At 46.8% G+C, this 21,890-nt stretch overlaps 9 protein-coding genes across 9 annotated transcripts; 6 read left to right on the top strand and 3 right to left on the bottom strand.

Annotated features, from left to right (window-relative positions):
- Positions 1-183: 183 nt before the first annotated feature.
- Positions 184-1,545, bottom strand: C8R40DRAFT_1173703 (uncharacterized protein; the record flags this gene model as incomplete). The annotated part of the gene is made up of 2 exons (XM_046232062.1): positions 184-633; positions 688-1,545. 2 exons carry the CDS (start codon positions 1,543-1,545, stop codon positions 184-186), a joined length of 1,308 nt encoding a protein of 435 aa, XP_046083393.1.
- Positions 1,546-1,943: 398 nt separating this feature from the next.
- C8R40DRAFT_1173702 (Alpha/Beta hydrolase protein) lies at positions 1,944-4,096 on the top strand (the record flags this gene model as incomplete). The annotated part of the gene is made up of 6 exons (XM_046232061.1): positions 1,944-2,175; positions 2,236-2,484; positions 2,543-2,669; positions 2,723-2,933; positions 2,988-3,510; positions 3,582-4,096. 6 exons carry the CDS (start codon positions 1,944-1,946, stop codon positions 4,094-4,096), a joined length of 1,857 nt encoding a protein of 618 aa, XP_046083392.1.
- Positions 4,097-5,218: 1,122 nt separating this feature from the next.
- C8R40DRAFT_1017628 (uncharacterized protein) lies at positions 5,219-5,663 on the top strand (the record flags this gene model as incomplete). The annotated part of the gene is made up of 3 exons (XM_046222949.1): positions 5,219-5,302; positions 5,355-5,468; positions 5,526-5,663. Coding segments are annotated over 3 exons (336 nt in total), but the record flags the coding sequence as incomplete, so codon positions are not given.
- Positions 5,664-5,831: 168 nt separating this feature from the next.
- Positions 5,832-6,392, top strand: C8R40DRAFT_1052650 (uncharacterized protein; the record flags this gene model as incomplete). The annotated part of the gene is made up of 2 exons (XM_046224774.1): positions 5,832-6,010; positions 6,059-6,392. The coding sequence occupies 2 exons, from the start codon at positions 5,832-5,834 to the stop codon at positions 6,390-6,392; spliced, it is 513 nt and encodes a 170-aa protein (XP_046083390.1).
- Positions 6,393-6,961: 569 nt separating this feature from the next.
- On the top strand, positions 6,962-9,760 carry C8R40DRAFT_494438 (uncharacterized protein). The gene is made up of 3 exons (XM_046235245.1): positions 6,962-7,507; positions 7,559-9,471; positions 9,530-9,760. Exons 1-3 carry the CDS (start codon positions 7,192-7,194, stop codon positions 9,611-9,613), a joined length of 2,313 nt encoding a protein of 770 aa, XP_046083389.1. The 5' UTR covers positions 6,962-7,191; the 3' UTR covers positions 9,614-9,760.
- A 65-nt stretch (positions 9,761-9,825) lies between these two features.
- C8R40DRAFT_494417 (uncharacterized protein) lies at positions 9,826-11,824 on the bottom strand. Its single transcript, XM_046235244.1, has 6 exons — positions 11,631-11,824; positions 11,134-11,575; positions 10,828-11,079; positions 10,425-10,777; positions 10,315-10,374; positions 9,826-10,259 (listed from the first exon to the last, which is right to left on the bottom strand). Exons 2-6 carry the CDS (start codon positions 11,514-11,516, stop codon positions 10,141-10,143), a joined length of 1,167 nt encoding a protein of 388 aa, XP_046083388.1. The 5' UTR covers positions 11,517-11,575; positions 11,631-11,824; the 3' UTR covers positions 9,826-10,140.
- A 1,293-nt stretch (positions 11,825-13,117) lies between these two features.
- Positions 13,118-14,173, top strand: C8R40DRAFT_1052941 (root UVB sensitive family; the record flags this gene model as incomplete). The annotated part of the gene is made up of 4 exons (XM_046224796.1): positions 13,118-13,209; positions 13,334-13,545; positions 13,597-13,967; positions 14,027-14,173. Coding segments are annotated over 4 exons (822 nt in total), but the record flags the coding sequence as incomplete, so codon positions are not given.
- A 6-nt stretch (positions 14,174-14,179) lies between these two features.
- On the top strand, positions 14,180-14,760 carry C8R40DRAFT_1117574 (uncharacterized protein; the record flags this gene model as incomplete). Its single annotated transcript, XM_046228664.1, has 1 exon — positions 14,180-14,760. A coding segment is annotated over one exon (581 nt), but the record flags the coding sequence as incomplete, so codon positions are not given.
- A 15-nt stretch (positions 14,761-14,775) lies between these two features.
- C8R40DRAFT_1117572 (major facilitator superfamily domain-containing protein) lies at positions 14,776-17,661 on the bottom strand. Its single transcript, XM_046228663.1, has 13 exons — positions 17,331-17,661; positions 17,197-17,272; positions 17,053-17,123; positions 16,715-16,923; positions 16,553-16,592; positions 16,252-16,499; positions 16,153-16,189; positions 16,066-16,094; positions 15,940-16,012; positions 15,634-15,857; positions 15,490-15,572; positions 15,324-15,440; positions 14,776-15,259 (listed from the first exon to the last, which is right to left on the bottom strand). Exons 1-13 carry the CDS (start codon positions 17,539-17,541, stop codon positions 15,178-15,180), a joined length of 1,500 nt encoding a protein of 499 aa, XP_046083385.1. The 5' UTR covers positions 17,542-17,661; the 3' UTR covers positions 14,776-15,177.
- Between the last annotated feature and the right edge of the window lie 4,229 nt (positions 17,662-21,890).

Below are 21,890 nucleotides of genomic sequence, written 5' to 3'. Positions count from 1 at the left end.
TACCAATCTGTGTGTGGACAAGGGCCCAGTTCAGCGTAGCAGTAGTATTTATCAAGTATGTACCTGTAGCAGACCTGTAGTATAGATTTCGAGTCACGCTCAACTCTTATACAGGTTTCGCAAAATCTGGAGGAACTTCCGACAGCCACTTTTCAAAGAGTCTCCCTAGGATATGTAGTATAGCTATGATGATATCCTTATATCCGGACACCACTGCGCAACCATATCTAGAATCTCTTGGACCTTATTATCTTTCTCGTCACTTCCTGCCACTACTGTTCTCGAAAGTACACTGCTACCATTCTGCAACATTGTCGTCTTTGGTAAAAAATTCATCAAAAACAGATCGATCATCTCCCGGCTAGGTTCCCTCGTAACTACGGAGGGCGTTATCAGCGTCGAACCAGGACGGCACCAAAATCGTGGTCCGGCGTGATCAATCAGGACTGATATGGCGGTAATGTGTTCAAGGGAGGTGAGCTCATGAACGAGAATATTGAGACACATTTTGATATGTTGAACGCGGATGAGACCGAGGGTGAACAGGTCGCCAATAAAAGCTACCAACCGGGTTGCGGACGCAACATACTCCTCAGAGGGGGCAAAACGATATGATATTGCTTTGGAGCTCTCCTATAAATTAGTAGAATATTAACATAGCTCTCAAGAAGAACATTAGATGCTCACAGTAGCACACCAACAACCTTTAAAGGTACCTATAAGCGATTCCCTGAGATGCCATACAAACGAATCTGCTGTGTCTTCGTCAAAGGCATCCCGCAGCGCCTGGGAAACCTCCCGAGCAAACGCCGCCATTGTTTCTCGATCGATATCGGCATTTACATCGGAAGCATTCCAACAGAAATGTTGAGCCAGCTCAGCTAAGGCTTCCGGATGCCAGAAATGGGAATGCGCAAGTTCTTTAGCACGCGCAGCCAGGATAAAGGAATCAGCAGGAGTTGTAGTAGATGCCAGATGAAGTATGATCATCCAAGCAGGTATCGCTTTGAGCGGGTTTGGAGGGGGAGGAGGTAATAATGGGATAGAGTCCGAGGCGGAGGCTGCGAGCACTCTGGCTCGGATAATGGAAGGAAGACGCGTACGGGGCCCTGCGGACTGGACGGAAGGTACGAAAGGCGCAGCCTGAGGATTTAGGTGCTTGTAGTTATCCCTAAATTGGGAATCGTAGATATCCGGTGTATCGAGCATTTCCTGGATGGAGATTACCGCGCATGGAGGAAGCTGCGACTTGAAGTCATAGCTGTCTTTGTCAAGAGCAAAGACGTTCTCGATGTCTTGCTCGTCCGATCCAATAGTACTTCCGGAACTCAAGCTCTCAGAGTCCTCGGAGCTCAGCGGAGAGAGAGGCTCATCAGGAGAAGGTTTGAAGCTGTATAAGCCGAAGAAGAATTCTTTGAGCTCGCACTCGTCGGAGGTGTTGGGAAAATAAGATTGGTTATTGCAGTCAATTAGAGGTTTCGAATATAGATCATGATATGAAGGTGAACTCCCTCGAAGGAGGGGCGTAATAGGCGTGGTTGGCATTAGGAAATATTACGCTGGATAATAGGACGATATGGATCTGGCTTGCAGGTTTTGAGTGGGAGAAGGACGAGACACAACCATATATAAGTGGTTCCAGGTAGAGATTTTCTTTGACATAACTTGAAAGCACAAGGGGCACCTTTGTAGAAATAACAATAAGATTGCGAGCATTCATTGCATTTCTTCCACGTGAAGTACTGAAGAACAGTTTCCTTTCTTGATGTTCTCTCCTTGTTCTTTTCAAAGAGGATATCAACACAAAAAGGCTGTAAAACACAAAGGAAAGTACTCATGAGTGACGGGTGACTCAATTACGAAATCACGAGCGAAGTCAATGACAGCCTCGACCACCAGCTGTGTTACTATCTATTATTACTCACGTATTTTTCGCGTTCGTGATGAGCACTATCTATCATCCAACTCAAGTTGTTGTTCTTTTCAAAAGAATCGTGAACGCGATATCAACCTTTTCAATATCCAACCACTACCTGCTCAAGCACGCAAAGCCGGGAAACAACCAATCAGAAGATGTGGATGGAAAAGAGCAGGCAAATTTGGATTGGCCCTGGTGGATATTCAGGACGAGCTGGGGCTGGCCATGGTTGCTATATGGATCACATCGTAGGGAAGGTAAGTACCTCGTACCAAATTTTCCAACAACAAGTTGTCTATCCACTACAACATCTTTAGTGCGTTGGTCCTGGCTCAGTATATCAAATTCTTCTGGCCAAATATTGTCAGCCACAGAGGATCTATACCCACCTCCTACACACTCTCCCCGGTCATCATCGTCTCAGTCGCGAAAAAATCCTACCAAATCGCGTCAAGACCCTGCAAATGAGGAGACTAAGGAATTGGACACGATGCATCAACTATTGCAAAATCCTGCCTTGTATGACCCTCTTCGAGTGCCTCGGAATCCCATAGTATTGTGCCACGGTGTGTGAATCTGAATTTAAGTTTATCTATCGCGGAGTATATTCAACTTGATCGAAAGGGTTGTACGGATTTGACACAAGAGGTCCCTCATCTTTCCCTAGCTTACAATTCCACTATTGGTCCAATGTCCTAAATATTCTTCGGGACAAGATAAAGGCTGATGTGATAGTAACCGCTGTTCCTGGGTAACCCTCGTTAATCTTCTATGCCCTTCCGATATATTGATACATTTCCTTAGCACTGGCTCTATCACCACCCGCGCTGAAAGCCTGGACCGTCAACTACATTCCCGAGCTCCAGGTCGTGGCCTCAATTTCCTCGCACATTCGATGGGTGGCTTAGATTGCCGGGACTTGATATCTCGCGTCAAACCGACCAAGTACACACCTCTCTCTCTAACCACGGTTAGCACGCCCCACCGCGGCAGTCCGTTCATGGATTGGTGCTCTGTGAGCACATCATGAGAGAATTCTTATTTTTTGCTCACGACAAGTCGTTGACAGGATAACCTCGGTCTTGGAAGACTTGCGCGAGAAGAGCAAAAACTTCTCGCCAGAGCTTCCCACTCTCATGCGAACGACGCAACTACGGGATCCTCTTCCCCGAAACCCCAGACTCGTTCCACATTATCTCTTTCCTCTCTCCCGTCATCCTTTACCACCCTCCTTCTATCGATTTTAGATTCACCGGCTTACGCAAACTTGACCTCCGCCCATCTTAATAATGTATTCAACCCCTCCACCCCAGATGATCCGCGCGTTAAATACTTCAGCGTCACCGGTCGGATGCCTGGAGTCAATATTTGGCACCCGCTATGGCTTCCGAAATTGGTTGTGGATGATTTTGAGCATAGGGAGCGTCAGCGCCTCCGGGAATCCTGGGTTTCAGATAACGGCGAATACTCTGAAGCCGATTCGCAGTACAAACCTTTATGGGCCCGAGATGAAGAGTGGGGGAATGACTGTCTGGTTACGGTACAAAGTTCCAAATGGGGCGAATTTTTAGGCGTGATGGATGGATGTGACCGTAAGTTTTTAACATTCACGATTAATACACCCACATGGTCATACGTGGAAGTTGATATGTTTTTTTCGCAGATTGGGAGATTCGAGGAGCTCGGGGATTAGAATTAGGCGTCGATCTTCCCGCCATACCGGCTATAAGCCTGGGGTCGTCTATGGGGGGAGGCGACAGTGCTAAGGACGGAGAGCAGGACGGATGGAGCCTGAAAGATATCGGGTGGTTCCTCAAAGCTTGGCGGAAGGATGAAAAGGTACAACAGGAGGCAATCGCGAGACTCCCTCAGAGCTCTGGAACGCGACAGAAAGAAAGGGAACGTGAAAGAGAAAAAGAAAGAGAAAAGGACGACGCGGTAGTCAAAGCTTCCACTGATAAGCTCTCGGCTGTTTTTGACTGGGTAACGGAACGAGTGCCCTCGCCGCCGCTCTTGGGTACTAAGAACATATCTGCGATATCCGAGTCAGAGCCAAAATCCATATACAATACGATTTCCACAAGGGATAACCGCAAGAAAAATGAGCTGGAAAGCAAGGAGGATCTCGAAAGATTTTATGTTGCGTTATCAAGGAAATTGTACGATGAAGGTCTATGATTGATTGACAGCATCATAATGTATGTGAAGCTCACTAGTCGGCATGTCATTATTTACTACTTATTTCTATCAGAGCCTTCTCAAGAATTTACGAAGGTGGGCTTGTGCTTGTGGCAGATTTTATGGGACATTGGAAACCTTACGGTGTGTAATATCGGGAATGCGCCGCTGTCATAAGTATGAAATACAGTTTTGTGTTCGAATTGCACATGTCCAGAAAACAGCGCAAAAATTCTTCCCACCGACCACAGCTTGAGGGATCGAGGTCGCGGAGCAATTCAACTAATTTGAATTACCAACATTGTCGGGGTGCGGATAGATCCAAGAGCTGAAATTACTCATTTCTGTGCGCTTTTACTTCTTTCAAGGATGTAAAGGGGAGACCCTCCATGGGGTATATAGAATTCGGAGATTTTGATGGGGTCTGTATTTGTATGCATGAGGCTGTATTTCTACATTAGTGCGGCAAGCACCGAGTCGAGGGGAAGTTGAGGGTCTACACGTGGTCGTACGTTGGGCCTTGTGTGATGTGGACGAGCTAACTTTGGTCACTGGCCTCCGCAAACTTTTCAGAAGCCGAAATCGGAAGATTCACTCTTGCCTTGTATAACGATTTCTGGGCGTCACTTTCTTGTTTTGAACCGATGTTGTATTGCTGCCCGATGAGCTTGATGCCACGGCCTCCCACTCACAGCGTTCTCTGGAAGACGCTTCTTTTTTTCCTTTTGGACGACCTTATCACTCGCTCCTTATTTTTCCAAGTGTGACCCATCGTCTTCCTGAGTTTCAGGGTTGCTCTTGGGTGGCTGACCCATTCTGCGGTTGTAAAAGACGATGAACAAGGTTCAAGGCATTGAAATGCCTATTCTCCTTCAATATCCTTCACAACAAGGAAGAAAGTCAACATCGATTCCTGATACCACTCAGTTCTCTGGAGTCACTCGATGTCTCTTCGGTGTTCCATGCGCGACTCCTGACCAGGCATACCATATATCTAAATACAATGAAGTACGTCCACGATCTCTTCATTATTCGTCGAATGCTTCCGAAATGAAGAAAAGAAGCTGAAACATGTTTTTCATATCGCAGTTATATCTGCTTCACCTTCATGTTCCCGTGCACCTACGCGATTATATTCCTGCCAAGGTCCTCGCCCGAGTATCAACGGACGTTAAAGCACGTTCAGACATAAGTATGGAGTCCGAGGTAAGTATTTTGTCCTACTATACTGGTGCTTGATTGACGTCTATGAATGAAGATAGCTACAATGGTATTTGTGAGATCAAGGACAGACGTTGCAGTGCCTTTTGTATATGGCTACTGTCCCACTCGAGAAAATGCCATTGGGCAGCCATTTTCGATAATTTCATTTGTGCGCTTTCTCTACTCGGAGCGGGTTATCAAATTGATACAACCTTGTGTACACCAGGTTGAGGGAGAAACCATGAATAGCTCTATTTGGGAAGATCTTCCTCTTGACGTAAAGCTCAGAACAATTCGAGACTACGCCAGGATCATTCTGGAACTCTCCAAGCTGAAGTTTGATCGCATTGGGTCGCTGTATTTTGCCCCAGGAGTGACTCCTTCATACTCCTACCAGCTTGGACCAATCGCCTGGTGTAAACACGAATCTGAACATCGAAGAAAACATGGTCCCTACGATTGTGGACCGTGGAAGTTATCAACGAGTTGGTTGAGAGCAGCATTGTCAGATGAAGTTAATTTCATAGACAAAATGCCCGAGCTCGCTCAATCTACACATAAATGCCGCCGCCCGCATGACGACACACGTTGGTGGCTGGCCCGACAAGTGCTTCCAAAACTTCAAGACCGAGTGACGGATATTATTGAAGATCCTCTAGACAGGTATAGGGCGGGTCCGTTTGTCCTGGCCCACATGAATTTCAACCCACGGTAGGTACTTAGTTGTTCTCCGCTGATCAATAATTGACGGGAACATAGAAACATCATATTCTCGCGTGAAGGTGGGCATATTCTTTGCGTTGTGGACTGGGAAATGTCTTCGACAGTTCCTCTATGGGCGCTGGTATGCTACCCATCGTGGTTTGGTCAAGTATGTCCAACTCTTCGTAAACGTAGTTCGCGGGAGACACAGATATTCAAGGATGTCTACATAAGAGAGCTCCAAAGGCTCACGCTTGAGCCTTCTATCCTGAGCGTCGTGCAGAATTCAAGATCAGAAGCAAAACGCCGTTTCGCGGATGTGGCAACATTGCCTTGGACCAAGGCTTATCGTATGCTAGATTGGATCAATGAAAATCCAAAGAAGCGTTAGTATACTCGGTAGTAGTTTAAAGTAGGCACTTTCAATACTTCCTTGTTCAACTTTCCTTATCGCTGTAAGGAGTTGAGGTTGTGTCTTTGAGGATCGTTAGCTATCTCAAATTTGTTGGGCGAGCTTTGTAGGGCCTTGAAACGTGAAATTTAATCAGTGTTAATCCGAAGTAGACTCAACGGTTGATAGTGTAGTACTTGACTGATATTTTTAGCGACACACCATGTATCAAACCCTGCATTTGATCTCCGAAGCAGCTTTTTGTAGCAGGGCTCGAGGGAGCCGGGCTGTGAATCTGGGACAGCTGTTGTCGGTAGATAAGAGTACCTGAGTATCATAATTTTGCTTTTAAGATACACTCGCTGCAGCTGAGAATACAGGTAGTGTTTGCGAATGATCTAAGCTCATTTTGAGCATGATTATACTTAGCTAACATGGTCTCAGCATGCAGTATGTATGCTGAAATTGTTTGTACACATCCAGCTTAAAAAAGCAAGGTTAACGTCGAAGAGACTCGAAGTCAAATTTACTACTACGGCATCACGGCATGTCCTGGGAATTTTAGACTATGGCTTGCGAGTTAACCACTTTAACCATCTAATGCGTATCCCTCTTTGTGAACCACAAGCATGCGCAGGCTGAAGCAGATCGACGACGTCTGGAAGGTCATGCTTATCTGTATCGCATGATCACATCCAATTACGCAAGCCGCCTGCATGCTCGCCGCACCCAAGTCGCGCGATGATCTCAAGTGGATTTTGCATCTCTCGCTCACTTACGACGAGCTTTCTCGCTTGCAATGCCTCAGAGAATTGCGGACGCAGCCCATATTGTTCCATATCTCACTCATCGCATTAGCCGTCACGAGCAGCCGACCCCTGAAAAAGGCAAGGAAAATAATGGTCGCATTCGACATACCAAGCCAAAGAAGGGCAAACCTACAAAACAGGAGAAAACTCCTACTCGAGGACGGGAGGCCAACCGCAATCACAGCTCGAGCATTGTTCCTCGATCTCGTACATCACCCTCCTGTAATCGGCTAGATGAAACACGACATCATGAGCATTCGCATCCTCGGGCTCAAGGTCGTTTTCAAGAAGTCAGATATGCGGATGGTAAGCTTTCAACTGATTAGCGTGAATGCGCTCAGATACAATATATCCCAGAAATCCCGGATTACCCACCACCCACTTTTCAAGAGGCTATGTCTAGTCCTCCTGTATCAGTATGTCCTAGTACCGCAACCCTCGGTCTCTACAACGTCCCGAGTCCAGTGCAGGTCGTGCAAAATTATGGCTCTCCCAGAAGTCCTGAGGTAGTACGATCTTATGTGAACTCCGACAGCGATTCCGATGAATCACTCGAGGTTATCGATGTTCGCAGAGATTTCACTCAAGGCGGAGGGACATATCATGACGATGAAGATGTTGTGCGAGACCGTGGCCGGCATTCTTTGGATGATCACGACCCACCCACACCAATTACTTCCACTCAGTCGAAACGAAGACATATGTCTCTTTCACCTCTTCGGCTTTTTGCGCATAAGCCCATAGCACTTCAAGAGCGAGCATTGTCTGCTCAACCTGCATCTCCTTACTCTTTTCATCGGAATGTTGCTCTCTTTCGGAGTACTACTTCGCTCAAAACAGTTTCCAATGGCTCATTCTTTCGTCTGCCGTTGTCTTCCTCATCGTCCACGTCTCTTGTAAAAGCTGACCGGCGAGTTATTTCGAAAGGTAAAGAGCGATCCGCTGAGCCTTTGGAAACCTGGGAGGTTTTGGATCCTCCTGCCAGTCTTATGTCAGCCGTCGAATCATTGACAAACCCGCCCTCACCAGACTCGGGGACACCTTCTCCTGTACAAACTCGCATCTTCACATTTGATTGCCATGCTTCTTCATCCAATGTGGCATGTGCGGAGTCTAATGGTCAAGGCGTGTATTGCAAAGGTCCCAACTTAGACTCGGCTGATAGGTTACTATCCATTCCTACTAATTTCCGTGACGATTCTGCATCGATTCCTCGAAGGCCCTGTTCTCAGAATGTACTGTCTCACCAATACATTTCATCCTATATTCCATCAAATTTACACGACCGTTCTAATACACTTGCAAGTCCATTGCCAGGACCGGGAATCTTGCAGAATCCTGGCACATCTCCGCCGAGTCCGTCCTCCGCATCCAAAAACATGACCTCCTCCTTGCCACTGAGTTTGCAGTCACGGGGTGCTAAACGTCTAGACCTTAACTCAGACACGGCAAACCCGCTTCAGTTGGCATTGGAAACACCGCTGCCTCCTACTCCGATAGATAACATCATGGGAGAAGAGAGCACAAACACTCGTCTTCAAACGGTGGGCCATCATATACACGCACACTTTCAATTTGCTCCCAATCCTAATGAGGTGTTGTCTTCCTATAATGACACCATCGCTGGAGACACGACGAAGGTCCTTCCGCGATCTCGTGTTCATGTCGCACCGAATGATAGGACTTCTGGTAGCTTGAAAGTTATGTACGGTATGCCCCAGGCTGCAGGATACAACAACTCAGTTTCCAAAACCCAGAGGCCAATTCCCAGCCCTCTACAGGTTCCATTCCCTTCAGTCATTTCTCCCGACCCTACATCTACGAGCCATATCTACACTCAGACACCTACACGACGTCACTATCCCGGGAGGCCTTTACCAAAAACCCCACAGCCTGTAGTATCAGAGATTGCTCGAAACATGGTGGATTCACTATATGCTCCAAATCCAGAAAATACATCGAATACAGACACCTGTCTCGGTCCTACTTTTCCACACGGACTCCTCATTGATTTCGACGAGTCGACGCCGGTTCATTCCACGCTAAGCTCGGAAATGAATTCTCCAACTTCCACCGTCAGGCTATCAACCTACGACCGGTCAACTGATGGCGAAAGCCATAGGCTTGCAGATAAGTTGGCACGCACCAATAACAAATCCTCCGAAACTTTGAGAGCTCTCAACCCCAAAAATACTGGTGCATATTCCGCACTGGATATTTCTCCTCTTGGGCAGGGAGAGCAGAAAAATTTGGGCGAATCCAGTTATGATGCGAGTCAATTTTTCTTCTTCCATTCTCCACTATATTGATTTTTCTCAATATGATCAGTATCAACCAGACCGTCACATTGATAACGCTGCAACTGCGAATCCATCTATGCTGAACCTAGCAGACTTTTTTCCATACGAATAATAGGCAATACGTTGGCGAAGTAGGGCTAAAGCTTTTCATTGGCGACATACCTGGTGTATTTCCGTTCTGGTCCGGATAAAACCGACAAAGAAAGAAGTCATCTCATTGTAAGACGCATGTTGAGGTAGAATCTAAATGAGATGCGCAGTAGTCTTGACACAGGTTGTCACTTTTTCGGAACTTTTTTTTTTTGGTTTTCCTTCTCTGGGTCGATACACGCTTGGATTGTGGCTATTCAACCATTCTTTCAATCTCCTTTATGTACGGTTTGGTATTTGTGTGACAAAGTAAATTCATGGGTTCAGTGAATAGTAGAGCTGAGTTGGACAACCTATGCTGTTTATGAATGGTACAGATGAGCCTCCCACTAGTAAGAGGATCACGAATGATTGCGAAAAGTGACCAAGCTCAGATATAGGTGAAAATGAAGAACCGATAAAAGAATGTTCTATGCAACAAAAATTAAAGGACGTTCGTAAGTATGACCGAGGTATAAGTCCAAATGAGTCCATAACATAGCGTATGATTTAACCAGCATTTTCGGCAAGCTCAACAGGACAAGCTGCGTTTGACACTTGAGCTTGCGTTGAAGGGTTCGTAGTTAGTCCAGCAATGTCCATGTCAAGTTTGATTGTAAATTTGACCGCTAAAGGTTGGTCGGGTTGATCAGACTTGGATTCTCAATAGACATGAAGACTTGCCTGGTCTTATTCCACCAACATCGTCAATAGCGTTTCTGCAGGCATCATACCAGTTGGTCCCTGGCAAGAGTATACGTGAGTAGACGAAAATGGGGAGACATGGTACTTGCAAGTTGTGTCACTGGTGTTCACGGCGCTGTACGTGAAATTGAGAGGGAGTTGAAAGCTAGATAACGTTTTCGCTGGAAATGTTCGATGCCCTAAGTCACCGGAACCAACTTCTATACCAGTATCGAGATCATAAACGGTTGCTCGAAGATGATTGAACGTGAGCGGAAGGAAGTTGGAATCAGTATTGACTTGGAGGTCCGCGAAAGCGGCGAACGAGAAGTTGGTAGGAGACCGGCTGAACACGGTCGGAATGGCATCTTTCCAGTCTCCTGTGGCATTGGCTAATGGAGTGCTGGTATTGAATGCAAATGACGGGACACGAGGGATGGTGAACGCAAGGATGAGTCCGATGCTACCCGGAATCATGAGAGAGATGGACGACAGAGGAAAAAACAATCGCACCAGCAACAAAGAACAAAAAGGAATATGACAAGCATTCTTCGAGTGAACCATTTGCCGCAAATTCCACGTTGACCTCGATTCCATTCCCTCCATGCTTGCATTCTACTTTCTGACTTGATCTCTCGCCTGCCAGCCTTGGTCATGTTCCTGAGTTCATCACGCTGCCATTCAGGACCCATAGCAGGGACGGTGACCATCTCAACGGGACCGATAGTGCTGGCAACATCCTCCTTCTGTACCAATGGATGATAACTAATAAGAGAATGCTTGAGAGTCATGGCATGTAGAATAGAGGACTACGCATACGCATCGGCTGCAGTCGAGGAAGAACCAAAAGCACTGCTATATCTTGGACCTTCATTATTGAAATCGGCATAGATATCCCAGGCTCCGCCATTGCCTCCAGCCCCTCCTTCTTCGTCGCGACCACCTTTGACCGGCTCCTCCCTTCCGGCAAGAAAAAAGGATCCTCGGTTGTATCCAGCAGTACTGGCTCGCCCTGCACCATCCAAGTTGCGGGAAGTCTTATCCGGGTCGAAAAAAGAAGAAGCATCGTCCCTGCCTCGTCCTTGTGCATAATTAGGATAGCTTGGACCAGAAGAAGAGGGAAAGTCGTTGTTCAAAGCATCTTGAGAACCTCTTCTTCCACCATAAAACGAAGAGACTGTCGATTTACGGTCAGAGTCCATGAGGTGAGAAGGGAAAGTTGGCTGTCAGTGTGTGAAAACAATTGTAATTCAGTATGTCACTGCCGAATCTTTAGTTTTTGTTTCCATCCCAAGTAAGTTTTAGACTGGTCTTACACGAACAACTTTCAGTGTCTAGTCGTCAGTCCTCATAAGTCACAGTCATACGATAAGCCTCGTGCCCGCAATCTCTGCACTGTACTCGGCGAGCAATAATCAATGCTTAGAGCAGTCTGGACCTCACATCCCAGACTCAGAACCTCGACGTGGTTAAACTAATTGTTCGGCATCGTGCGGCGTATCAGTGTTTCCAGATGGTATGCTGGTATCGCCATTGGGAACAGCACCAATCGTCCGATTCTATCGCCTTGAACGATGTCAAGCGGGTGCAGAAGACGGTGAATGCAGTGGACCTTTTTGCTTATAAGGTAGCTTACAGGTAACTTGACCAAACGCGACAGCTCCAGAAGGAGAGTCGGGTGAAGACGCAGAGTTTAAGGACGATTTCAATGCGGCCTGTGAGGTTCTCGATTTTGCATTTGTGATAACAGCACGATGTGGACACATGGACAATGAAGTTGTGGTACGAGTAGACTGTTATGCAGTGTCAAATCTATCGCAAGAGATGTTGCCAGAAATACGATCAGGCCATTACAGGCCATTACCAACCGCCAGTATAATTCATATTTTATCCTATCCTATCCAACTTGAGGTCGGCTTATGCAACAATCAACTCCCTTTGTCATCTCCCCAGATAGCGGAAGTGTATCATTATCGTCCTCGATTCAACACCTGGCCGTCTTCCGGATTCTAGCCTATTGATCACGCGGAGCTCTTCGAGAAAGCCAGTTACAGGGGGGCTTCAATCAACGAAGGTGAACCCTCTGCCTTCCAGAGAGGGGAAAGCCTCAGCTGTAGCAGTGCTCAATCCCGACGCGGTACAAAATATCTCAACAACACAGATTGATGGTGAGCTCGAAGAACTTGGCTGGATTGAAGTCCGGTTTGGAAATAATTATTCAATTTCCTCTGCTTTTTACATTCACTCTGCCCTGTATCTGTGAACTATGCGTTTTCCCTCAGATCGACGTTGGCCTCAAACGAACCATTAGCAGAAAGTCCTGCTATGGCAGCACAAGTCTAAACAGAGCTTGCATTTAAATCCTCTCAGGCTGCATCATCACATAATGCTGTCCTCAATGGCTTGACCAGATATGATTTGAGAAAAAAGGAAGTGCGGACTACCGATGTATCGTCGACGTCTGCAAAGCAAAAAGTAGACGATAGGAAAAAATCCGGGTTGGAGAAGAAACCAAAGTTGATGCAAGAGCTTCATGAATCTTATCATAGCTTCTACCTATCATTTCGGCTGTCCCCTTGCCACGCAATAAGCAAGTACATGTCTGACCTGCTTGAGTTTTCATCTTTGTCGATATCAAACCTTCTTCCTCCCATAATTCTCTCGATATGGAGGTCACCGAAAGAGATGATGCTGGGCACGTCGTTCGAATTAGAATCAAATCTTTGACGGTCTCCATCTTTCCCGCTTCTATGATCACCCAGACTGACAGTGCTTCAAGATTGGACAAATGGTCTTCACAACCATGGGGGACAACACTTCTCGCGCGTCATTTCTAAGTTTCGTCGCAAAAGTCTTCTTGCCAGCAGGTTATCCACGTAGTGTTTCACCCGGTGTGTCCTGTCATATGCATCTCAACATCCCAATTGAATCCGACATCATCAAAATCCAGACTATCTTCGGTATGAGCACCTCAACGCCATCCATTGACCCATGCCTCATACTTTATATCTGAGCTTAGCTACCAGATGTTGAATGCGGCTCAGGCTTTCTGCAGCTCATTGGCGACTTTGCTATCATTAAGAGCAACGCTGGAAGGTGGGGTGACACCTTTCGAAGGCGGACTGCTCATCACTCTGTCTTCGCTAGGTTACGGAGTCGGAAATGCATCTGCATCGTCTACAAACGCTCTTCTGCTCACAATCGTACAGAATATTTCCAATCGACTGACAAGTTAGTACTGTTTGCGATATCAAGTTCACTATGGCTCACAGTTCTTTACAGTCATTATAGCAGCCTTCTTCTTTGGATCTTCTTTATTCCCTGAAGCCAAAACCTATCATTTTCTTGCAGATATCCTCAGCGATGTAACAATCGTGATTGACACGCTTTCACCGCTCCTGGCTTCTCTATACGAAGCACACGTTCCAAATTTTATAACAGTATTGCCATTCCTCCCTCCTACAGTCCCTTTGCGTGTGTACACGCTCTGCTTCAGTGCCTCAATACGCGCGCTATGTAGCGTTACGGCATCTGGTTCAAAGACAGCATTTACAATGCACTTTGCAACTCCTCTAGAAGGCACCGGAGATGTTGGGGATCTGAATGCTAAAAATTCTAGTAAAGTGACGGTTGTTGCTCTGCTGGGTATGCTGGTAAGGTCCATTTTCTTTGAACTTTGGAAAACATTATGGATCAGTAATGCGAATCTTAGATCGGGACTATGACTATGCCATATCTCACTACTCCGTGGTCAACATACACAGTCCTCTTCTTCATGGTGTTCTTTCATCTCCTCATTAATTATATTGCTGTTCGTGGCGTCATCTTTAGATCTTTGAATCGGCAACGTGCATGCTTGGCCTGGATGGCATTCAAGTCCAAATGTGACTCCATCAATACCCCCACCTACCTTGCATCCTTGGAGCGTATCCTTATATCTTCTGATACTATTCTAAGTCTTCCCTCCGGAACAGCCATTGGACGCTGTAACATGGGCTCTAGCTTTCGGGCCTGCAATCCTGATCCTGATGTCATGGAAATCTTTCAGCAGAAACACTATGTCATCTGCTTGGACAAAAAAAGCTCTTTGTGTTTCGGAACAAAACCCCACTTTCATATCCTCCTGAAGGATAGCTATAATTCTGCAGATCAATTACATGCTTGGATCCTTGCCTGTGAAGTAACAAGACTTTTTGCTTCTATGAAGACAAGAAAGATTGGGTTGAAAACCTTGATGCAGGAAGTTTTGACTACTTTCAATGAGGATTATTTATCCTTTTTAGAGGATTTGCACAAGAATGGCTGGATCACTGTAACTGTGACAGCAGATGAATCAACTACCAAGGAGAACAGTGAATATCAACCACCACCTCTTCTTCCTGGCTCAAAAATCATATCTTTTACTTCTGGTGCTCCCAGAAATGTGATGATTAGTTTTTCCAGTACTCAATATAACAAGAAGGATTAATCACCTTTGCTTATACATAATTCCAAGTGCCCCTGCAGGCACCAGCACTTGATATTTGCTTCATCCTTATTCCTACTCATTTTTGTGCTACTACATTGCTCATAATGTTGTTTCTTTCCATTTCTTCCTACTGTAGTTCTTCCTTGTATTGCGTCTACAGCCTTTTTTTTCTCATACCCTCTCATTTAATATCTATCTGACACTACTGATCAGTGATGGTATACCGTATTTGAGGTGCATAAGCAATTCCACTTGATGCGCCCTCGAACCTGGCACCTAGCTTCATTTACTTGAATACACAGCAATTACAGGTCTCCCAAAACTCCACTGAGTATATTCTATGAGATAGGGATTGCCTTCCATTTTACATGGCCAAATCCACACTCTCTCGAGCTTCAAGTCTCATCTATCGTCGTATAACCGACATCGATCCAGGACCGCATTTGCTCCCCATACCGGATTGTGCACCAGAGCAATCTGGAGGGAGTGACAAAATGATTTTTATAGCTTTGGAAATGCAAAGGAGCATCTGAGTACTCACCCAAACCCTAGCCATGCTAACAAGGCCGATATCACATTGGTCCACACTAGCCCGATGCTGTCTAGCATTGGCATGAGGGCAGCGAGCAGTAAAGAGATGAGGAGGGAGCGTAGGCCACTAGACGATGATGAGATTAGTCATGATTACTGAACGGGGTGTAACTCACTTATTGGCTGCCATGCTTTCCGCACTTTTCATATGCATTACATCCACAATGTATGCAGCAGAAGGGCTGAGAACAAGATCCACCTACAAAGGAAGGAAAATTGTAAGCAAGTGTCACTTCAACTGGTAGATGGGAGATACCCACTCCAATCCCATTCGCAAACAAACAAATGAAATCCAAATACAATCCCACTTTCCCTTCGACATAAGTCGTGATCAAGCCCACGCCCAGCACACTTAATGGCACCAACGTCGCAGAGGCAACCACCGTCCCAATCAATCGGTCCTCAGGATACCATTCTCCTTTGCGTTGGATTCTTTTACGCTTTAGGATTTGGTCCGAGAGATATCCAGCCATGGGGGCCCCAACTATCAGAGGGGGGATTATGAGTGAAACCACGTTCATGTAAGATATAAGCGAAGTGTATAGAAACCAAGTTCTACTACTGACTGAAATTCCCTAATCCTATTGGGATAAAACACGCTCCCAAAATGGCTTGATTTGTTATCCCATATCGTGCGCCCTTGAAGCGTTTGAGAGCGCGGTCACCGAAAGCAATTAACCAGGATGACTTACGAGCGTGACCGAGAGAGGTGTTAAAATGACTGAAATTAAGCGATACAAGTAAGAAGCTGATAGAAAACTGATATATATAGGAATTACCATAGTCCGTAAGTAGAACCACGGTTCCAGCAAGGGCCTAGATAGACAAGGCGTCAAGATTTAAATGAAGAATCCCCACAGCTGCCTGAATATAAGTACCACAGCCAGTAGATTCGGACTCCTTAGCAAGCTCAATGTCTTCAAGGGGTTGATCCAGATAATCTTGAACCATTTTTCACCTGAGGCTATATTTCTTTCAACAAGGGCGGCGCGTTTCTTATCAATTCCTCTTGATCCAGGAATACTCGTCTCAGGCAACATTGTCGCGATGCATACAAACGTCAATAATCCCCATGCGCCGAGAAACAGCTGCGTTATTCGCCAAGAGGCATAATGTGATATAACACCTGATACAATGTCAAAATCCCAGGCATGTTCAGAAGGAATAAGTCGAGCATACCTCCAAATAGCGGTGCAAGGGCGGGTCCAAGAAGACAAGCCTAAATAATAATGATCGATTGAGGTCAGTCAATCAGTCATAAACGGTCGAAGAAGCTGATATCCATGCCTAGTGGCTCGGATAAACAGATTTTGAGAATTTTCCGAGTCGAAATATACTCACGCCAAAGAACACGCCCATTGCCGTTCCTCTCTCCTCCAATCGATATATATCTCCGACTACTCCTGCACCAACAGAAAGGCCCGGACTCCCACCGAATGTTTGTAAGAATCGCCAAACCATGAGTTCGGGCATTGTACGGGAGAAAGCCACTCCTATGGATCCAATGGTGAGAAGGGGTAGGCCAACAAGATATACAGGTTTGCGTCCATCTAAGCAATAGTCCGAGGGTCATAGTGCATGCAAATATGAATCAGTATATTAATAAGTGGATGTACCACAAAAGATTCGGCACCAGTCAATCATTAGCGGTCAAGGATAGGATGCTGCGGTTCACGCACAGAAACCTGAGTAAGATGCACCGACCAGTGCTCCGATGCAAGCGGCGAAGATGGAAACACTAACCGTCAAACTAAGATCATGAGTAGAAATTATATTAATTGTCACGGTTATGACTCGAACTGACTCAAAATAATGGACCTCACCTCACGACAGAAGGAGAGGTATTCATGTCCTTGGAAATGGATGGTATAGATGGAAAAAAAGAACCGGAAACAAACACTATGCTCCTATAGCCGTCAGTGCGTATTGGAGAAAACTGATAATAACCATCGCTCACAAGGTAGAAGCCCACAAAATGATATGAGCGTAACGATAACGCGTTTCCTACCCTTCGAGAATCTATTGTATATTGCATCATGCCCGGCTTCGACATCTGGTTTTGCGGAAGTTGCGTGGCTCGTATTGCTGGACGCTCCACCGTCACCGAGGGTTCGCGTTGAGCTTGCAGCCACAGTTGGATTCAGCAAGGGTGTAGTTTCTTCAGGCATAATGAGGGTTAGAACGGCGGGATCCGATTCGGAGTGGATGAAGATAGAACAGCAAAACTTTGAAAACCAACAATGGTAGCTGAGTGCAAGCCCGGTACGAGCTGGCGCTACCAGGGCGCTACTTAAGTAAACTGTAACAGGGTGTCTTTTGATCCGCTGGACACGTGGAATGTGTGATCGTGATGAATGACAGTTGACCATGACTAGCCATTAGCCATTGTACAACCTGATTTATTGTTGGAGTTGACCCGTGCGCCTTGATGCGCAGTATACCGATACCCGCCTGTTTCCTTTTCTGTGTTGACCACGACCTTATCTCTGACTCATACATGTCTACCTCCTATTTGTTTCCATACTTATATCTCATCATGGAATACCTCAGTCGTTTTACCCACCTTGTTGTATGACTGAGGTATGTCCTTTTTACTTACTTGTTCTATTATACTTACTTACATGACTCTCGTAGTTCTTACAATTGTTCTCTGGCTTTTAGGTAAACTACGAGACTCCAATACAGTCGTTTTACCCACCTTGTTGTACGACTGAGTTCTTACAATTGTTCTCTGGCTTTTAGGTTATGTGGCCCCGTAGCCGCTAAATCACTCACAAGAGAACGCAGCAAGAAAACAACTCACATCAAACACACAACACATACTGAACACACTACACCTCGACGAATTACCCCTATGTCGTCCAGCATACCATCCGTGCATGTTCTATCTGCAGAACATCAGTTTGCGGGGACGAACCTAGCATCATGGAAACTACAGCTTAAAGCTTTACTCACTGGGAAGGGACTGTGGGGTTATATCGACGGATCGATACCTCGCCCAAGTCCTCCCTCAGACACCCAACTCACAATATATTCTCCTGTTACTCCTGTATACTCGAAGCTTCCTTCGCTCGAGGAATGGGATTTTCGTGATGGAGTGGCTCATTCGACAATCATCTTGAATGTTGCGGATCCTCGAGGAATGGGAATAGATGACAATGGCACATCTAAAGAAGTCTGGGACGCCATTGAGAAGGTGCACGGTAACAAGACAGAGATGGCTTTGTCTGAGGCCAAGCGACTACTTGAGGCGACGAAGTACAAGGAAGGTACGAAGATGAGCGACCACATCAAGACTATGCGCACTAGGTTGGCGAACGTCAACGATCTCAGTGACATAGCCATAGATGACAAGACCTACTGTGGTATTCTTATCCGCTCAATTCCTCTATCGCCTACCTGGATTCCCTTGATCCCAACTCTATACGGCATCTCATCATCCACAGGAATCATCGCACTTCTCTCGACACATGCATACACTCTGTACGGAGATCTTGAATCTGCCGTATCCTCTTCTCCAGATACCAGTCTAGCGCTTGCTGCTATGTCGTCTCATGACCCCAGTACTCCCTGCAAGAATCCCAAATGCAAAGCCATCAATAAATCCAGTCACGGTTGGCCCGACTGCTACTGGGAGGGTGGAGGAAAAGAGGGACAGTTCCCACCTAATTTTGGTCGAGCTCGTCGTAACCCCAGAGCCAATGTTTCTACCACCACATCTGGGTCTTCCAGCACTACCCCCAAAGCCAACACTGCTACCTCCCATGTTGAGCATTTTGTCATGGCGGCTCGTGCTGGTGGCCATGATCCTGAAGCTCATCAGGAGATCATTGTTGAGGAGGTTGTTGAACTGCGTCGTCATTCCAATCAAGTTTCTATCAAAGAAATTGATGAGTGCCCGGCTCCTTTTGTTGGCGGATGGAACGGAACCCATACCTTTTGGGGTACAAACGACAATATCTCGGACGAATCAGATTTGGAAATGGTAGAGGTGCCATCAGATTCCGAGTTTGAGGAGGTCGGAACTGAGGCCGGGGATTCCTGCTCAGAGTTTGAGTTAGTAGAGGACTCTGGAGACAAGGAAGAAGTGGAGGATTTCATGTGCGACATAGCCGTATCTGGTTGTGCTTTCGTAACCACCACCTTCGCTGGCAAGAAGCCAACCATTACTCTGAACTTCATGGACTCGGGTGCTAGTGACCACTTCATGAAGCATCGAGAGGACTTCACCGACTTCGAGTATGGCTCTTATGACCCGGGAGCCTCTGCCGTCGAAGGTGCTGGATCGTTCAAGATTCTAGGGAAGGGCACGGCAGTTAAGCTATTTCACGTGAAGGGAAAAATTATCAGAATTACCTTCAAGAACGCCCTCCTCGCACCATCTCTCGCCGCCAATCTTATATCCATCAGTGCCCTTGATAAAGCCGGACTCTTTACAACATTCGGTGGAAATGCTGTGGTGGTGAAGAGAAAAGATGGGACGGAGTTATTCCGTGGTCGAGGACACAATGGGATGTACATACTTGATGCTGAGGAAGCTCCAGGTCAGACGTCAGGCCCTCACCACCATGCGGCACTATCTTCACGCAGTAGCCCAACTGACATTGAACAATGGCACCGCCGTTTTGTTCATGCGAGTACGGAGACTATTGAGTGCATGGAACGGGAAAACATGGTCGATGGACTGAAGGGAGCGGTCACGAGTCACAAGTTGGAGGGAAAGTGCGAATCCTGCATCCTTGCGCGCCAGATACGTCGTCCCTTCAATGTTCCCACTGATCCACATGTTGAACCACTCGACCTCGTTTCGGTTGATCTCTGGGGTCCATCTCGCACAAGGTCTTCTGGTGGAAAGGTATATCTGATGCCTATTGTCGATAGCGGGACGTCTTTCAAACACGCGGCATTCTTGGTGGATAAGTCAGACGACACAACACTAGCAGCATTTGATGAGTATCACATCATGGCCGAGACCCAGACCGGTCGCAAGATTCGTGCTTTATGGGTCAATGGAGCGTTCGCAGGATCAAAGTGGAAGGAGTATTGCAAGGAGCATGGAATAAAATTGGAACTCACTGCACCACATTCCTCTGCGCAGAATGGACTTGCCGAGAGGGCCATTCGAACCACCATTGAAGACACGCGGGCACTTCTCCGAGACTCAGGTCTACCCCATCAATTCTGGTGTGAGGCCGCTGCCATGTCCATCTACACGCGCAATTTGATCCCTGCAAAACGTCATCCCTCCACTATCCCTGCTGAAGCTTTCACTAAGAAGCGACAGGACGTCTCTCACCTCCGAGTCTTTGGTTCTGTGTGTTGGGCCAAAGTTCCGACGGTGAATGGTGTTCAGGTCAATGGTGGAAGTAAGCTCGATGATCAGTCAGTCAAATGCACATTCCTGGGCTACGCAGCTGGAGGGAATTACAAACTCATTGATCGCTCCTCGAGCCGTGTCTTCGTGTCCCGCGACGTTGTCTTCGAAGAAGGTCATCCGAAGCGAACATCATCGAGTGCGGGGGAGATAGATGGAGATAATGATGAAGTCTTTGCACTCGATTCTGATCCTACCACAAAGACCACTTCTACCACGCCAACTACCCCGTTTGACACCAATCCTGACCCACCAAGTACCATCCCTACTTCCACTGCACCAATCCCATCCGAGCCTCGCAGATCCACTCGCCACATCATCGAAACCACCGCTGCTAGGGAATCGCGTGAGTATCTTCAGTCCGAAGCTGATGCACGTACCCGAGGTGAAGATTGGGCCGAAGAGACCCCGCGACCACGCGCAGCCATGGCCCAGCTCTCCGTGGAGATAGATGATTACATTGCATGTATGGCAAAGTCAAAATCCTCTCATGGAATCCCTCGCTCGTATGGTGAAGCAATGCGCACCGATTCTTCTCGTTGGTCAGAAGCAATGGACACCGAATACGATACGCTTATGAAGAGACATACCTGGGATCTCGTAGAGAAACCACTGGGGGTCAATGTCATGGATTGCATGTGGGTGTATGACATCAAGTGGAATGGTGAAGGCGAAGCCATCCATGACAAGGCTCGTTTGGTTGGGAAGGGATACACCCAGCAGCTGGGCCTCGACTACAACGAGACTTGGGCTGCGGTTACGCGCTTGGAATCTGTTCGGATGTCGGCTGCAGTTGCTGCGAGCCTTGGGCTTCATCTTTGGCAGGTTGACTTCGTTTCGGCGTATCTGAACAGCGAGACGAAGGAGGACATATATATGCGTCAACCGCCTGGATATATCGTTCCTGGGAAAGAGGACATGGTTTGTAAGCTGGTACATACCATCTACGGGACGATGCAAGGGGCTCACGATTGGTATGAAACCCTCTTGAAAACTTACAACGATCTGGGCTATTACACCTCCCGCGCCGATCCCTGTGTTCGAGTAAAGTGGTCGGAGGACGGATCATTCACCTTGACTGACACATACACAGACGATGTCTGGGGAGCATCATCCAATCGTGCAGAGGCGGAACGTCGGAAG

Source organism: Lentinula edodes (assembly GCF_021015755.1).
Source record: "Lentinula edodes strain Le(Bin) 0899 ss11 chromosome Unknown C8R40scaffold_32, whole genome shotgun sequence".
NCBI lineage: Eukaryota > Fungi > Basidiomycota > Agaricomycetes > Agaricales > Omphalotaceae > Lentinula > Lentinula edodes.
Note: the sequence above shows the minus strand (reverse complement) of the source record. Positions and strands in the feature narration are given on the sequence as shown.

Coding starts and splice junctions, on each gene's coding strand:
- C8R40DRAFT_494438 (XM_046235245.1), top strand. CDS start 7,192: ATGCCTCAGAGAATTGCGGACGCAGCCCATATTGTTCCATATCTCACT. Junction 7,508..7,558: donor AGAAGTCAGATATGCGGATG/GTAAGCTTTCAA, acceptor AATATATCCCAG/AAATCCCGGATTACCCACCA. Junction 9,472..9,529: donor TGGGCGAATCCAGTTATGAT/GCGAGTCAATTT, acceptor CAATATGATCAG/TATCAACCAGACCGTCACAT.
- C8R40DRAFT_494417 (XM_046235244.1), bottom strand. CDS start 11,516: ATGGACTCTGACCGTAAATCGACAGTCTCTTCGTTTTATGGTGGAAGA. Junction 11,080..11,133: donor TCCTCGACTGCAGCCGATGC/GTATGCGTAGTC, acceptor TTCTCTTATTAG/TTATCATCCATTGGTACAGA. Junction 10,260..10,314: donor TGTTGGTGGAATAAGACCAG/GCAAGTCTTCAT, acceptor ACCAACCTTTAG/CGGTCAAATTTACAATCAAA.
- C8R40DRAFT_1117572 (XM_046228663.1), bottom strand. CDS start 17,541: ATGCCTGAAGAAACTACACCCTTGCTGAATCCAACTGTGGCTGCAAGC. Junction 17,273..17,330: donor ATTTTGTGGGCTTCTACCTT/GTGAGCGATGGT, acceptor ATAGGAGCATAG/TGTTTGTTTCCGGTTCTTTT. Junction 16,095..16,152: donor GGTTCTACTTACGGACTATG/GTAATTCCTATA, acceptor GCTTAATTTCAG/TCATTTTAACACCTCTCTCG.